Source organism: Pinus tabuliformis, chromosome 1_1 (genome assembly GCF_031772625.1).
Source record: "Pinus tabuliformis cultivar Carrire ecotype Pingquan chromosome 1_1, CPIR1, whole genome shotgun sequence".
Taxonomy (NCBI): Eukaryota; Viridiplantae; Streptophyta; class Pinopsida; order Pinales; family Pinaceae; genus Pinus; species Pinus tabuliformis.
Genome location: NC_142297.1, coordinates 609,793,079 through 609,809,780, shown reverse-complemented (window position 1 = coordinate 609,809,780; position 16,702 = coordinate 609,793,079). Strand labels below are relative to the sequence as shown.

General features: G+C 39.1%; 1 protein-coding gene across 14 annotated transcripts in view; it reads left to right on the top strand.

Moving 5' to 3' along the window:
* Positions 1 to 16,702, top strand: part of LOC149214756 (Protein kinase superfamily protein) — a 323,935-nt gene that overhangs the window by 289,600 nt on the left and 17,633 nt on the right. For 11 of the 14 annotated variants that reach the window (XM_089392394.1, XM_089392396.1, XM_089392392.1 and 8 more), the window contains 2 exons: positions 2,321 to 2,382; positions 2,509 to 2,560. The exons of 1 other annotated variant lie outside the window; for it this stretch is intronic. In XM_089392394.1, coding sequence (XP_089248520.1) covers positions 2,321 to 2,382; positions 2,509 to 2,560 — 114 coding nt within the window. Of the gene's footprint in view, positions 1 to 2,320; positions 2,428 to 2,508; positions 2,561 to 16,702 lie in introns of those variants that run through there. 2 more of the 14 variants (XR_016250953.1, XM_089392398.1) reach the window with 2 other exon arrangements.

Genomic DNA, 16,702 nt, shown 5'->3' with positions numbered 1-16,702 from the left:
CTCCACAAGCTATATGCCTGTTCATACAATAATCCTTGGTATCTCTCAATGGGAGTCTTCAGCCTCTATATAGGCCTCATACATACAATACCATGGGTCATTACCATGGTTCCCTCAATACCATCTATCTAATACCATGGGCCCATTACATTATTACTAACTCACTGTGGTCCCTTACATGATACAGGTTAACCACCTTATTTATTACTATGGCCCATCCCATTATTACATTATTCCCTTGGGTACCTCCTTTTGTACCCCATATTATCCCCCCTAAGTATATTACATTGGACCTTTTTTATACTTTGCACTAAAATGTGATAGAAGACGGAGGTTAGAATTGACATATATAAGATTCTCAGTCTTCATTGCTCCCACTGTATTTCGCTGCGCTGGATGGATGAAGCTATATGTACTCCAATTCCTCTCAGTTGATGAGGAACTGGCAAGCTGCGATAACAACCTTGTGGCTAGAGTTGACAAATGAATGATGTCCCTGCCATGGAAGCCCTACCAAGTATTAGGATCCATATGACCTTGATCATCCATGGCTAGTGGATCTGAAAAGTTACTTCACTCTTGAGTCTTCATTCTTGCCATCCTTGTTTGATCCTACCACTGTTTGAGGCTTTTTCGTAAGGAAATACAGTGTGCACTGAAGGAATAGAATCATTGAAGTAATTTACATGTGCTAGACTTTGAGTTAAGGAATAGGAACCCTGAAGAAAGGAGTTCTGAGTTTAGTATTTAAGCAGAAGAGGCAATCAAGTTCTCAGTTCTGATTTGAATTTGAAGCTTGAGTCCGTTGCAGCCTGAAATTTTCATTTACAACTTGCAGAGTGTAGACTCCATGATTATTTTGAAGGAATTTTGAGTTTTAAGATACATTTACCGTTTTGTCTTCTGAGTTTACTGGTTTAGGATAGGGACTTTAGTTTACTGTTCATAACTTTTTAAGTTTGGAGAAAAAAATAAAAATAACAAGCAAAATTTGAAAGCCAGACTCTGATTGAGAGAGGTTTTTTATTTTCATTTCTTAAATTTTCAAATTCACTATTTAACTTTCACTCAAGTCTAGACTTTTATTGGGCACCGACATGCCTATCTTTGATTAATGGCAAAAGCAATTAAATTATGATACAATAAATTGAATTTGAATTGTTCAATGTCTTCTTTAACAAAGTGTGATGCCCAAGAGCACAATAGAAGTGTTGTGCTCTCTTCTGTTTCAGTTATTACTTGTCTAGGGCACTTAGATTATTTCCATAGTAGCGGGAATACACTTCTCCTGGTTTAAGGTACACATTTGAGAGAGGGGAGACATCTCGAGTACCTGAGACGTGAGAAAAGTCTCCTCAAAGACACCGGGCGTCTCCTCCTGTGTCCCACAAAATCTTCATAAAAGACAGAAAAAATGGGGTAAATGTTAAAAAGATTAAAGTCAGCGTAAAATAAGAAAAACCTAGGGGGACCCATTTTAATTTTTCATGATTCTGATTTCACTCGAGTCTTTACTCTTTGAGCCATCCTTATTACGATCCTTTATTGTTTGAGGAATATCAAGCCTTGCCCTAAGGGAATACAGTGTACGTTGAAAGAATAGGAATTCTGAAGTAATTTGCAGATGCCAGACTTTGATGAAGAGGATTACTGAAGCAATGAGCTCTGAGTTTATTATTTACACGAGACAAACACAATTTCATTTCTGAGCTTAATTTGCAGCCCAAGAGTTCGGTTTGCCGCTGGAAATTTTCATTTACAACATGCACAGTCTAGACTTTATGATTATTTTTTAAGGAATCCTTAAATATCCAGGTTCATTTGGCATTTTAATTTTAAGATACATTTACTGCTATAGACTACCGTTTTGAGTTCCAGGTTTGGTAGTTTAGAGTAGTGACTTTAGTTTCTGTTCTTAACTCATTTAGTTTTGAGAAAATTTAAAAATAAAGAGCAAAATTTAAAATCCAGATTATGATTTAGAGATAAATTTCTGATTTAAATGTTTCATGTTCACTGTTCAGTTCATTCAAGTCTGGACCACTGTTCAGCTCAATTGTAACTATAAATGTAAATCATCTAAATAAAGTATACTAGTTGTATGCACTTAAGATGTTAACCATAGTTAATCATAATGGTTATAACAGGAAGCTTATGCAAGCTATTTCATTTCTCTATGAATGCACTTCTCATATTAGGGATTTGCAGGCATGGTATCGAAATCATTGCATGTTCTTTGTATATTCAAATTATTTTTCGGAGGATTATATTATGGTATTCAAATACCAATGCCCATGCTTGAATTGTGCTGTATATGTAGGTTGAGACAGCAACAGAAAGAGAGCGACTATTACTAGCAAAAATTGCGGAACTGCAATCCAAGTATATTCTTGGTTTCTCCTACTGGAGTCATTAATATTTTTGCTTGTAGGTTTCTATGTAATATGGTCTTAGCATTTACTGAATATTAGAAGTTCAGCACTTTTGATGGCATGGTTCTGTTTACAGGATCGTAAGTTTAACAGAGGAACTGCATGCAGTCAGACTAAAATCCACTCAGGTAAGAAATAGCTGTAGAGTGCTGCAGAGGCTTTAATTGGAATAAGCCTGTTAAGTCTTCACAATTTGATCATTTTTCCTTTATTTCTATGATATTTGAGATGTCTTGCCTGATTTTCCTCTTCCTAGTTTTCTATGTTATGGGGTCTAACACTTTTACATTGAATGTTTTGAAGACATTGTAATGTTTATTTTATCTAAGAAGTAACATATGTTATGTATATAAGTAATGTTGTAATGTCATAAAGTGAGAAATAAGTCATATGTAATAAATGACATTTAAGTTTATGTATTTAAAGAAATTAGATTTGTTCAGTGTTAACCCTAACAAAAATGTTATGAATGTAAATAATTAATAATTAAATAGTTAACAGTGATTAATATACTGAAGTGGCATGTCTCATAAGACATGACTGTTTATGAAGGGATACCAACCTACTTATATATATGGGATCCTCAGTTGTAACCAAATCATATTCTCACATATATATATATATATATATATATATATATTAGTATCCTCAATGGACATCGTCATATTCCAAGTATTCTGGAGTATTTAACTTGGGAGTACGAATTTTATTCATAAAATTGGTATCAGAGTTGTGTTCTCTGATTCTGGCCATTGGCCATCAACCCTCTGTCAACTTCTTTGTCATTGCGATTGAATTGTTTCGCTACACAACTTTGGAGTTTCCCCATTTTGCTGGTTTTGTCATTTAGGCCCTTGGCCGTAAAAGTAAATAAATAAATTAATTAAAAAAACAAAAGAAGAGAAGAAAAAGTATATACATATATATAGGAATTTAAAAAAAAAGTAAACAAAAAGTACATAATTTTTTTAAGGAAAAATAGTCAAAATATATATATATATATATATATATATAAAGAAATAAAATAAAAAGGATCAAGCAAAAAAAAATATATTAAAAGTAATTAAAAAATAAATTAAAAAAATTTGCGGTTGCCGCTGTCTTGACTAGCTGCATCAGCCTGCACTATGCCCCAACTGTTGTACACCACCACCCTACTCCACTGCGTCCGCACAGCATACATTGCATGTTGCCTGCAACCACTGCACACAAAGACTGCTATCTTCCTGCAGCCAAATCCACCAACCCTTGCGACCGTGAAAACCGTTCAGGCAGGCTGACCCCGTTCACCACTTTTCAAACCGGTTGGGAAAAGGAGAGCCCTCATACTAGTTTTTTTGGGTTCAACATGCAAAAAATAATTTTCCCACTGAAGAATTTGTTAGTTTTTGTAGCATTGGATGCAATGTTACTTGGGAGCGGGAGCGACATTTTCAGAAGCTCCCGGTTTGGGAGCGAATCACGGAGCGTTTTTTTGTTGACATATATTTTGGTACATATATGTCAACAAAAACATGTAAAATAATGAATTAGATATAAAAAACAAAAAAAACATAGATTGAACCATATAACAACAATCATCTAGAAGTTATAATCTTCATCAACCACGTCCACAAGTTAGTAACATAGTAACATACAACATATTGAGTCTCATGATTCATCAATCTTAAAGTTTCAAGCTTTCAAAATTCAATATATAACATTTATCATCATTGATCACCAAAGTTGTACTTGTAAGCTAAGTGTAACCATTACAACAAATAATATCTAACATGAAATGAAATGTTATAAAATGAAATGAAATGAAACAACTTTCAACTTTCATGAAGCATCGTATTCATAATTCATTACTAATGAGTTATAATTGCCAACTTCAAACTTAAATTGTCATATATTGTTTAAAAAAATATCATAATAAATATGAAAGAGTCAATAGTTATAAAAGCTATTAGAAACTAGAAAAGAGAAGTAAATCTATTATCTATTTCTTATGCTTGGGCCTCTTGCCACCACGAGAAATGTCTAATTTTTTAGTCTTGTTGGAAAATCAGGATCTTTGTTCTTACCTCTGTATCTGTATAGGGATCTTTGTCATTAATATCACCCTCTAAACATTAACATAAGATAGAAAAAGCATAGCATGTCAAGTCAAGATTTTGTTTGAGTGATGCGTACATTTTTAGGAGGGTCATGATAGAGGAGTTCGACAACCAATGTCACTAACGTCAAGGCACATAGAGGGATTGGTGTTCTTGATTAAATATGAGTTCCATACCCTAATACATGACAAAATTCAATGGAAACATTGCAATTCCCCAATCCTGAAATCCTGAAAAACTGATAAGTCTGCTGGATTTTGAATGAAATCTAAAATTCTACTTTTTGCATATGAAATCCAATGAGGCCAAAACCACTCTCAAACATCCCAAGTCATTTTATGGTAATGTTAAAAATTTAAGTAAAAGGATGAAAATGAAGATTAAGGAAAATGTCACTTTTATTTTAAGAATTTAACATTACCATGAATAACATATCAATACTAGGGCCTAGACTTGATCATCAAGCTGCCCCACTCAAAAATTATTTGTTTCTTTCAAAAAAAATTGCATTTCAAACATTTCTACAAAAAAAAATTGCAAAAAAGGCAAAACACTCCCGAAAAGGCAGGGAGCGAAATTTTTTTAGGGAGCGCGCTCCCAAGTCGCTCCCCCGCGGATTGGGAGCGGGATTGGGGGGGGGGAGCACTCCCCTGCAACATAGATTGGATGTGTTCCAACCATGAAACTTGGTGGAGAGGCTAGAATACATGAGATCTCCAAAACTTAGAAATCATTTTTGGAAATTCCGCGTAGAAATGACTTAATTAGATTATTAACTAGTTTTTAAATATTCCCTAAGTCTAAACTTAGGGAATATGGTTAATTAATCAGTTAAGTCAAAGCAATAATCATCTAGAAACGCATATGGATCGATTTAGAGAAGACTTAGGGAATATGGTTAATTAATCAGTTAAGTCAAAGCAATAATCATCTAGAAACGCATACAGATCGATCTAGAGATGGTCCTAGCCATTGATTAAGTTTTAATCTTGGCCGTTGGTGCTCCAACAAAGGATTATAAGAGGTCAATGTGGTGATGGAGAAATAACTCGAGACACTTGAGTAGTTTGATTTCCTAGCAGATCGATTTCCAGAGTAGTAGTAGTCAGTTGCCAGAGAGAGCTAGAGATCGAAGCAGTGAGTGAGGGGCACAGATAGCGAGGTTGGAGGAGGCATTCCAGATCTAGCGAGTGCATTTGCAGAGAGGCAGAAGAGCCACATAGAAGCTATTGAAGGGGTAGCGCAACAACTTCTAGAGACAAATTCAATATGCTGAGAGGGACATATGTCTTTAGCTCCAGAGGTCGGGAAGGAGTCCCAGAGTGCCGAAGAAGCATCTTTCCACCCAGTAGAAGGCATAACGACTTCATCAGAGACCAATCAGAGGCTTGACATCAAGTAGGCTGTGCAAAGTAGGGCAGAGGCTGATGCAGAATGTCAGAGGGCTGAGTTTTTAAAGGCAAGTTGTGCTGAGAGTTTGCCTGTGGGGTGAGGAAAAATCCTCACTAGATTTTGCCAGTGCTTTTATCTATCAGATTGCTCGATTTCGGCATCTAGTTGTACTCAAAATTTCTCACTGTTGCATAATAATAAAACCCTCAGCTGCTGCACTGGTTTTCCCAAGCTGGGTTTTCTGAGGACTTTTGTCCAAAAATAACTATGTTAATTTTATGTGTGCGCTAGCATTTCTCAGTTTCCAGCGCATAATTTTTTCGTAGTATTTTATTTGTGAAGGTTGTAGTGTATTTATTTTGATATTTCCTATAGCAGATAAATTGTTGATTAATTAACAATTAGGAGAAATAATATTAGTTGCTGCAATAGGGTTCTGATTTTCAGAATTTTCACAAGGTATTAGATCACAATTGATTAGCTAGAGAGCTCAGAAGCGAAAGAAGGAATTTCGCTGTTCAATAGCAGGACGAAATTCCTAGGGGTAGTGCAATCTTTTGCTAGGAGTCTAAGTTACTTGAGGAAGTTTGATTTTTTGGGTAAAGAGGCAGAAAAATTTGATTTTCCAGATCGAGTGATTCTAGAGGCAGAGGGAGCAACTCAAATTTTCTTTTAGTTGGGCAGATTTCTAACTGGATGTAAAGGGTTTTGCAGCAATTCAACATTAGTTGTGAGAAGATCTTCTCACTCCAGAAGGGAGTGTGAGTAGCTGGGTAGCAGCCAAGCAGAAGGAAAGAGGGAGTTTTTGACAGTTCGTTGAGATGGCCACTGCAGGGCTTCGTGATCAGGATAGGTTGGATGGAGCTTCCAACTATGTCATTTGAAAGGCTAGGATGTCCTCCCTTTTAGATGAATATGGCTTGAAATCCTACATTGATAATATAGTGGCGATTCCTCAGGACGTAGATCAGCATAAAGGGTACTAGAAGGAGATGGCGTGGGCGAAACGGTTGATCCTAGATGGAGTCCGGGATCATGTTGTTTGACATGTAGCTGGCAAAGATATTGCCAAGCAGATGTGGGATGCTCTCTGCACATTTTACTAGGGTACTTCCAAGCAGCAGAAGATGTACCTAGAGGAGAAGTTGAGATGCATCCAGATGCAGAAAAGGGAAGGCATAGACCCCTTCCTTACTAGGATTCAAGCGGTTTGAGACCAATTGTCAGTTATTGGGGCAGCTCCTCAACCTACAGAACTAGTGCGATTGGCACTCAACAACATCTCAGAGGAGTGGCAGGTCTTTGTCCAAAGAATATTGGGCAGAGATAGGATGCCAGACTGGGATAGAATGTGGGTAGATTTGCAGCAGGAGGAGTTGAGATGAGCTCTAGTGAAGAGCTCCATCAGTGGCAGCAATAACGGATCGAAGCAGGTGAAGGAGGAGGAGAATGTGGCCCTCACGTCAAAGGATCCTAGTCAGGTACAAGGGGAGCAAAGGAAGAAGAAAAAAGACCTGTCAAAGGTCAAGTGCTTCAGGTGTGGTGAGCTCAGTCACTATAGTACCCAGTGTCCTCTTAGGAAGAAGGATAAGGAGGAGAAGTAGGACCAGCACGCAGCTTCAACAGAGATTGATAAGCTTTCCTCCAAGCTAGAGGAAGACTTCACCATGTTTGCTAATATACCTCCAGGAGTGAGGTGGGGAGATTTGGTGCTGTAGCCCCAGAGCGCTATAGATGTGCAGGATCCTTGAGGAGTCCACCTCATGGATCAATACCTTGCTATGGGGGCCCACAGTATTTAGTAGCAGTTGATGCGGTCAGAGACCGAGTGACAGTTGTAGAGACTAGTAGCAGTTAGATGCAGGGGAGCGCAGTGCAGAGTTGGCAACAGTGTAGTTGACACAATGTAGAGTCAGCAATAGCGCAAAGTCTTCAGTGACAGTGCAGATGCTAGTAGCAGTCAGGACTCGGGAGACATAGGCATCATACTGAACACAGTTGATTCAGTATTTTGGATGCTTTTCAGTTGCAAATGTTGCAGTCGCAACAAAAACAGATGAGAGGGAGTTTCAGTGCAGATGCAGTGTTGGCAGTGTCAACAATAGCAAAGATGTAGCGTATATCAGAGTTGCGTAGTGGTTGGTGTGCAACAACAGTTAGACCTCAGTAGCGTGATAGGAGATGATGCAGAGACAGAGTGTTGTGACAAGATGTGCAATAATAGAACACATTCCTCGCTAAGAGGGAGTGTTAGTTTTTGTATCATTGGATGTGTTCTAGCCACAAAACATGGCGGAGAGGCTAGAATACATGAGATCTCCAAAACCCATAAATCGTTTTTGGAAATTTTGCCTAGAGTTGACTTAATTAGATTATTAACCAATTTTTAAATATTTCATAATTCTAAACTTAGGGAATATGGTTAATTAATCAATATTAATTAGGTCAAGATGAGAATCATCTAGAAACTCACATGGATTGACCCAAAGATGATTCTATGCATTGATTAAGTTTTAATCTTGGTTGTTGGTGCTCTGACAAAGCATTATAAGAGGAGGTCGATGTGGTGATGGAGAAATAACTCGAGACACTTGAGTAGTTCGATTTCTTAGCAAATCGATTTCCAAAGTAGAAACAGTTAGTTGCCAGAGAGAGCTAGAGATTGAAGCGATGAGTGAGGGGCAGAGATAGTGAGGCTGGAGGAGGCATTCTAGATCCAATGAGTGCATTTGTAGAGAGGTAGAAGAGCCACAGAGAAGTTGACGCAGGGGCAACACAACAACTTCTAGAGGCAAATTCAATTTGCTAAGAGGGAGAGACATCTTTAGTTCTAATGGTCGAGAAGGAGTCCAAGAGTGCTGGAGAAGCATCTTTCAAGCCAACAGAAGGCAAAACGACGTCATTAGAGACCAGTCAGAGGCTTGACATCAAGCAAATTGTGCAGAGGTTGACGCAGAACGTCAGAGGCCCGAGTTTCTGAAGGCAAGTTGTGCTTAGAGTTTGCTTGTGGGCTGAGGAAAAATCCTCACTAGATTTTTGCCAGTATTTTTCTCTGTAGGATTGCCAGATTTCGGCATCCATTTGTACTCATAATTTCTCACTGCTGCATAATAATAAAACCCTCAGCTGCTGCACCGATTTTCCCAAGTTGTGTTTTTTTGGGGACTTTTGTCCAAAAATAATTGTGCTAATTTTATGTGTGTACTAGCATTTCTTAGTTTCCAGCGCGTTATTTTTCTGCAGTATTTTATTTGTGAAGGTTGCAGTGTATTTATTTCGATATTTGTTGTAGCAGATAAATTTTTAATTAATTAATAATTAGGAGAAATAATATCAGTTGCTGCAATAGGGTTCCGGTTTTCATAATTTTCACATAATTCATTCTCGGACCATTGATCAATCATAATTCGTGGGATATCAGATGCTAATTAAAAGGGAACCATAGTTATTGCAACTAGTAGCGGAGCGAACAATAATATGGAACCATCCCAAATCGATACATTGATACGACTGGACTCTTTTGATTGGACACTGAATATCTTGTCATTTTAAATTGGATGCAAGCCGTATTGCTATCAAAAGTCAAACAAATTAAAATTCATTGGTAATGTTAGGATTTGTTACACACCACCAATGGGTGGTCCCATAGGAAAATTTTTCTCCTAGAATTGTCTTCAACTGACAGACAACATCCCCTTGCAGTTGGAAAATTAACTAGGTTTAGTCTTCATATTTATCTTTGTACTTGCAACTAAAGCAAAAAAAGAAGACAAATATTTATATTATTATTTCTTTAGTTAAGCATGTCCTTCAAGCTTCTAGGTTTCAATTGAGTTAAAGAATTAAATTTGAGTCAAAGTCCATTTGGACTCTTTGCAAGAAAAAAGGAAAAAAAAATAGTTTAATAAAAAATAGTCGAATTTACCTCCATAAGACTAAGTCGGCCCTCAAGTTGGTCAGGTCGACTTCCTGAACAGACACGAGTCTTCATAGTGACGAACATGTATTTATTGGCATGAATCCTCCACCAAAATCAGACAAATTACGTGGTTGTTCTGAAGTAAAATATGCGAGTTTCTGAGGCAGGATTTGCAAGTTTGTTTGGAGCAGAACATGAGAGTTTTCTGTGTTGTATAATCTAAGAAAAGATTGTTGATTTTTGAGTAGCTTGGGAGGTACTCCAAGCCCTAGGTTTCGGGGATTGGAGGACAAAGCGCCACAAGAGTCATGTGTGGGCTTGGAACCCAAGCTTTGGGTTTTGCACCTGTCGGAATTTGGGCCAAAACCATGGAGAATTTTGGACATGTGATGGAATGAGATGAAAGAGGGCGGAAAGGAGAATCCAACGCTTCAAGAATCATCGAATTCCGAGTTGTCCTTAGTGAGATATGAATTTTTGAAGTTGACAATTAATTTATGGACGGTCAAGTCATGTAGGCTTGGTCCAAAAGACATGTCTCTTCATCTAATTCGTGGAACCCTCTTATGTGTATAAATAACAGGTGTGTGAGAGTCATTTATCTCATCCAGGAGCATCATTTTATAGGCAATCAATCTCAGAGAGACAACCGAGCTCATAAGGAGGAGGAAAGTGTGTTTGGGTCTATTTTGAGGGCACGTTTTCACTTGTGAGAAGGCCACAATAGTACATGAGGACAACCACAGTCTTAAGGATAATTTTTGGGTTGAGTATGAACATATGAACATGTTTCTTCTCTTGTAGTTTGAATTTTGAGCAATGAAGGTAGTTGCATTCATTGGACAACTTGTAGAGGTGTATGGGTGAGGTTTGAGGGAGTTTTGTCTTGCTTATGATGCCACAGCCCCAGAGCCTAGAAGAAGAAGGCCGCAGCCTAAACAAAGGACAGAAGGGTTGGTTTTGGGGTTGGTTATAAGCCCAGATCAGCAGCGAGGAAGGAGGGAAGCTATAGGACCCTAGCCACAATAGAAAAAAGGTCTGTGGGGTTGTTTTATTGGGTTGATGTGGACCTATGTCTTGCTCTAACCAAACCATAGAAATTGCAGCAGAATAGAACCTCGGTCCAAGGCAAATGCAGGTGTGTGTTGGTTGTTTGATTCATGTTGATTTGATGTTAGGGATCGTGTCCTAGTGTGGACAATTGTAGCAGCCTGTGGGTGCCATTTGGAGGACTTGTTGTGGAGGTTAAAAGTCCATCCTAGGAGCAGAACTTGCAGTGGAGGATTGGGAGCCAATGATCTGGTGGAGGGCAGTATGTTGGCTACCCAAAGTAGCCCTAGACAAGCTATCTCAAAGTGATGAAGAGGGCTGAAGGTTGGAGCCTTATGAGCAACTTTTTGATGGACGAAAAATGGAGCTTAGGTATTGGCCAGCCTAGAGAGAAGATTGGATTAACCTGTGTACATGCAACAAAAGTGACTTGCAATAGTGTTAGGTGATAGCCCTCTTGGAGTCTCGATGTGTTGTCCTTTGAAGGACTAAGGGGCAGCTAGTGAGCAATAAGAGAGCAAAGGACCGACAGGACAAGATACAGATACGAAATAGAGTCTACACAATGAAGTTTGTCACTGTATCTTGTATACCATAGGCTGTTGTATTATTCAGAATTGGCTTAATATAACGAAGATTGGGTTGTGCATTATTGTACAATTTTGTTAAAAATTGTGTATACTTGTGCATATGTGATTTATTGCTTTATATTTTCCATTGTGCAAAGTAGTTCTTGTTGAGATTCTTGGTTTGGTAGTGTCAACGATTTTAAGATTCTAACCTAGACCCAAGATTGTGGAAATTCAACAAAGATGTCAATTCCTAAGGCTGAAAGAATGCGAAGCTCCTGATATTTAAAGTTTGTAAAAGATATGCAAATAACAGAGACTATCCTTGCGTAGCTTGATGAGCTAAAGAAGAACTACTTCCATGATGAAATGCGAGTTAAAGAAGTATAGTAATGTGTATCACAAAAGAATTGTAATAACTGTATTATGCGAGCTAGAGGAGGATCATGAGGTCTGTGAATTACAAGCTATAGGAAGGACGAATTTCTTTGTGAGGCAAAGTCATCTAAAGGGCAGGTTCATGACAGTGATTGGAGGGCTGACTTGGGGATCTTATGGAGGTATTTGTCTTGGTCTTAGTCTTGAAAATCTCTTTTGATCTGATTCTGTAAGAAGAGGATTGTTCAGATTTTCCCCAATTGTGGGGTTTTTCCTTGATGTGGAGCCTATATCTTTTGTTTATTGTCTCTTTTGATCTTCATGCTTATATTTTGGAAATTGCTTGATGAAGAAAACGAACACAAAAAATTTAATAAGAAGCCAACAAAATTACAAGTAATTATCAAGTAAGGAAAATCATCCTTCATCTACATTTTCCTTGATTTTCCAACATGCTATTAGAGCTAAGGTTACTGGAAGACAATTTGGAGATCACTTTTTCTTGGCATTTTGCTTGAAGATATTATTGCAGCAGATTCATCGTTGTTTAAGCAGTCACCACTCCCTTTGAAGAAGATCATTATCATATGTCTGCAACACCCAGCTAAAGAAGGTATGAAAAGAAGGTTAGAAGCAATGTGAAGACATTATGATAATCCTAGACAAAAGATCTGATCCTATGGAAGTAATCCAAACTAATAATTCTTAGCAGAGAGTTTCAGTAGCATCTTCTATTCTGAATAAAAGCTACAGTATCTCTCTAAATATTAGGGGAATTTTCAGGTCTAAAATGGGCCTCCTAAGGAAACTATAAAATAATTGTGGAAATAATAAAATAAGATTAGATTACATCATCAAATTTTAAAAAGAAAAAAGAAAAAACTATTTTTTCAACTCGTATTTTCAACTTATTTCCCTATGGTTTTACCCAAATTTCGAGTGGCAACACTCGTTGGAAGCATAATTTGATTCCTCATCCAAGAAGTACCCATGTTGCATACTTTCTATGGACCCTGCTACATGAAAAATGAGAAATACATGAAAAACGTGATTGCAATCACGTTTTTCATTTATTTCTCATTTTTCATGTAACAGAGGGTCCATTGAAAGTAAGCAATATGGGTACTCCTTGGATGAGGAATTAAATTTTGCATCCAACGAGTACACCTGCTCGAAATTTGGGTAAAACCTTAGGGAGATAAGTTGAAAATACGAGTCGAAAAAGTAGTTTTATTATTTTATTATTTTTTAATCTTTTTACTTTTTTACTCCAAAAATGGTGAATCATCCCCCATGGTTGACATCATCATCTTGAATCCTATTGGTTCTTATAAAGTTTACCTTGGTTGTACATTTTTCTTAAGAGGCCCATTTTAGACCTCAAAAATCTGCAAATATTGTGTACCTGTGACAACGAAGATCCTAACATACTATGACAAACATCTGACTATTACTATGGCATAAAAACAATGAAGAATCTGGACTTTGAGGTGTTGTAACTATGAGACTTGAAAGTAGGTAATGATTAAGAAATGGAAGGCGAGTTATACATCCAAGTGTGTATCTCTCTCAAGAAGATCGTGTTACCGCAGACAACCGTTGTATCAAGGTGGAAAGTCATGAAATTTTGAAGGTCTCTCTCAAATTTGTGAGAGGGCAAAGTTAGCCCAAATTGAAGGCAGAAGAACTCTATGGCTTGCATCCCTTGCTAGACTAGTTGAGCTCAAGGAGGTCATGGATCTATGGATTGGCATGCCCTAGTTGTTGGAATTTCTAATTCTAACCTGTTAGAAATTCTTCCTGTAGTATTTGGTTTATTTCTTCCTACTTGTTTAATTACTTAACAAGTTATTTAGCATGTAAATACCGAAAATAAACACAAGTACAGTATCAACATCTACAGATCATCAACTGAAAGAAAACAAGCACACAAGTGACACCGTTATTTTTGGACCAATATCCTTGGAAAAACCCAATGCGGGAAAATCGGTGCAGTTATTCAGAGGGTTTTATTATTATGCAGTTTTCAGAATACAACTAGGGTGCCAGAAATGGTTCATCCAATAGAGAATGCCCTCGACAGTAGTGCCTCTCCTCGGACACAGATATTCTGGCTGATCAATCACCGAATGAACAATCCCACAATAACAATTGCAGCTCCCACTGCTCTGCGTCACTCTGACAGGGACTGCATCACCCTACTCGGCTCACCAGCACCCAGTCTGTCCCACGAAATCCTTCCAACGCTACCTCTTGGCCCTGCGTCAACTCTGCTAGCCTCTACATCAACTTCTGGAGCTTCTGCGTCAGCCCCTAGACCCTCTGCGTCTCACACGCTGACCTCTCTTGGTCCTGCTTAACTCCTGGCTGCCTCTGTGTAGCACCCATCTACCTCTGCGTCGTTCTCTTCGGGCTCTGCGCTCTCTCTGGGTACCAACTCTGCCTCTCTGCTATGTATGCACTGCCCCTCGCTGCTGATCACTGATTCTGTCTCTCTTAGCAAACCCTGCTCTAGAGAATAGAATGATTGATCACTCTGATGTGTTCTCCAACTGACCCTCAAACCTCCTCTTATACTTTTCTTGTTGGTCCATCAACGATTGAGATTAAATTTCTAATCAATGGCTAAGATTAGATTTGGCTTGATCCATGACTTTTGGAACCTTCTAACCCAGTTTTATATTAATACCCATTAATATTTTATTTTTCCTAAGTATAGACTTAGGAACTCTATTAAAAATATTAATTATTTTAATCTCCCAAACAGGTTAGAATCTACCCAAACCATTTCTGGGTCTTCGAGATCTCATGCGCTTTAGCCTCTTCACCAATTTTCATGGCTAGAGCACATCTGATGCTACCCCAAATCAACACTCTCTCTTAGCGAGGACTTTGCTCTAGTAATACTTCACACTGAGCATCACTTTGATTATCCAACATCGGTCCCTGTACTAATGCTAGGCCCCCCTGCCCAACATCGTCTGTAGTGCTGCATCCTGTACTGCTGCCCATGGCCCTGCCACTGCCACTGCTGCATCTGTACGATAGCTCCCTCTGCATCCATGCTGCTATTGGTCCATCCTCCCAGCACTACATCTACATTGCATCCCCTCTCATTATGTTGCATTGTGCTGCTCGTAGCACTGACACTGCTAACTGCTTCATTTCAACTCAGTTACTGAGAAGTAAGTAACTGATCCACCCAACTTTGACATCCTTGTTGGGCTAGAGACACTCCCGATGCTGAAGCTCCCTCTATCGCTAACAAGTGCTCCCTTTACTGACCTCTGCGCTGCTGCGACAACTCCTTGCATCTCGCACTGTTGCACACCTCTCTGTGCCATCCTGCACTCGTGCAAAACAACCGTGCCTCTCGCATTGTTGCAGCATGCTAGCCTTGCGCTGTCCTAAGACTCCTGCACTGTAGCACTCTCTGCCGCTCCATCTGCATCCATCTCTGTCGGCTTCCGCCAGTCCTACTACTCCTCTTCAGGGCTCCTGTAGCAAGGTATAATCCAAGAGGTTGGGTACCTTAAGGATCCTGCCTCTCATCGCCTGTAGTCTGCATGACTACAGCTCGATGTATCACCACTTCTTCTCAAGTGGCACATGAGCACTCATGGCACAATCGTCATCCTCCTCACCTTCTTTCTCTGCCCTTTCTGACGTTGCCTTGGTCTCAGAAGCCTCTCCCTTACTCTTCTTCCTAGGACACTAGTTCGCAAAATGACCTAGTTCCCCACAATGGAAGCACTTGGCCTTGGAGAGGTCCTCCTTCTTTCTCTTCTCCTGCTTCCCCGTAGATGCTAGAGCTGCATCCTCTTCTTCCTCCTCCTTGATTCTGACCCCTTTGCTGCTATTCCCTGCCTTGGTCTCTCGTTTGATCTCTTCTTGACAAAGAGCCGTCCACAATTCTTCCTAATCTGGAAGACTCGTCCTGCCTAGTATGCTCTGGACAAATACCTCCCAATCCTCTGAGACTGTGTTCAATGCGGCCCTCACCATCAATTCCTGATCTGGCGTGGCCCCTATGGAAGTTAGTTGGTCATGGATCTCAAAACTCAGTCCTGCTGCTCCACAGTCAATCCAAGTCAAAGCTGCCCTAGATCAGACTTGCTTCTTACCTTCTTCCCACATGTGAGTGACCTTCTCCTGCTACGCATACCTAATTAGAATAAGAGAGAGAAGAAGGAGATGATGAGATGATAAAAATAATGCCACAAGATCTCCTCCTTTTATATGCCACGTTGAGGATAAGATGGGGGTGTAAAATATTGTTTTGCTTGCTGGACGACCTTGACAAATTGTCAAGAATACAAATAAATCCATATCTCCATGAATACATGTCTGGATCAGATGATCGTTAGATCAATGATAGGAATCCAAGAAAAATATTAGCTGCCATAAATAAGGTGACCCACATGGAGTTTGGCCCTAGTTGCCAATTTTAACACTCCCTCTCAACTAGGGAGAACTCCATTTGCTAATTCATCTGCCTGTCGGTACTATCTCTACCATCAGTGCACTGCCTTGCACTGCTTTGTTGAACTATGAAGAAGAAGAAGTGATTGAGAATGCATCATACCATTCTCTACTAAGCCGAAGTCAGTGCTAGATAGGGAGTGTCTCATAGCACTCTTACTGATTCGAAATCATTTCAAAATAGAGTGTCTCGTACCACTCTTACTGACCCGAAGTCAGTTCCAATTGATCCCAGATCAATATCATCCTAGCACAGGGAGTACGGTAGATACACAATGCGTCCATCGATACTACTATGGTCCCTATCCTCATTTCCCTATTCATTGGCTAGATAAGAGGTATTTCCCATGAGTCCTAGATTACATGGGTAGGATGTTTCAA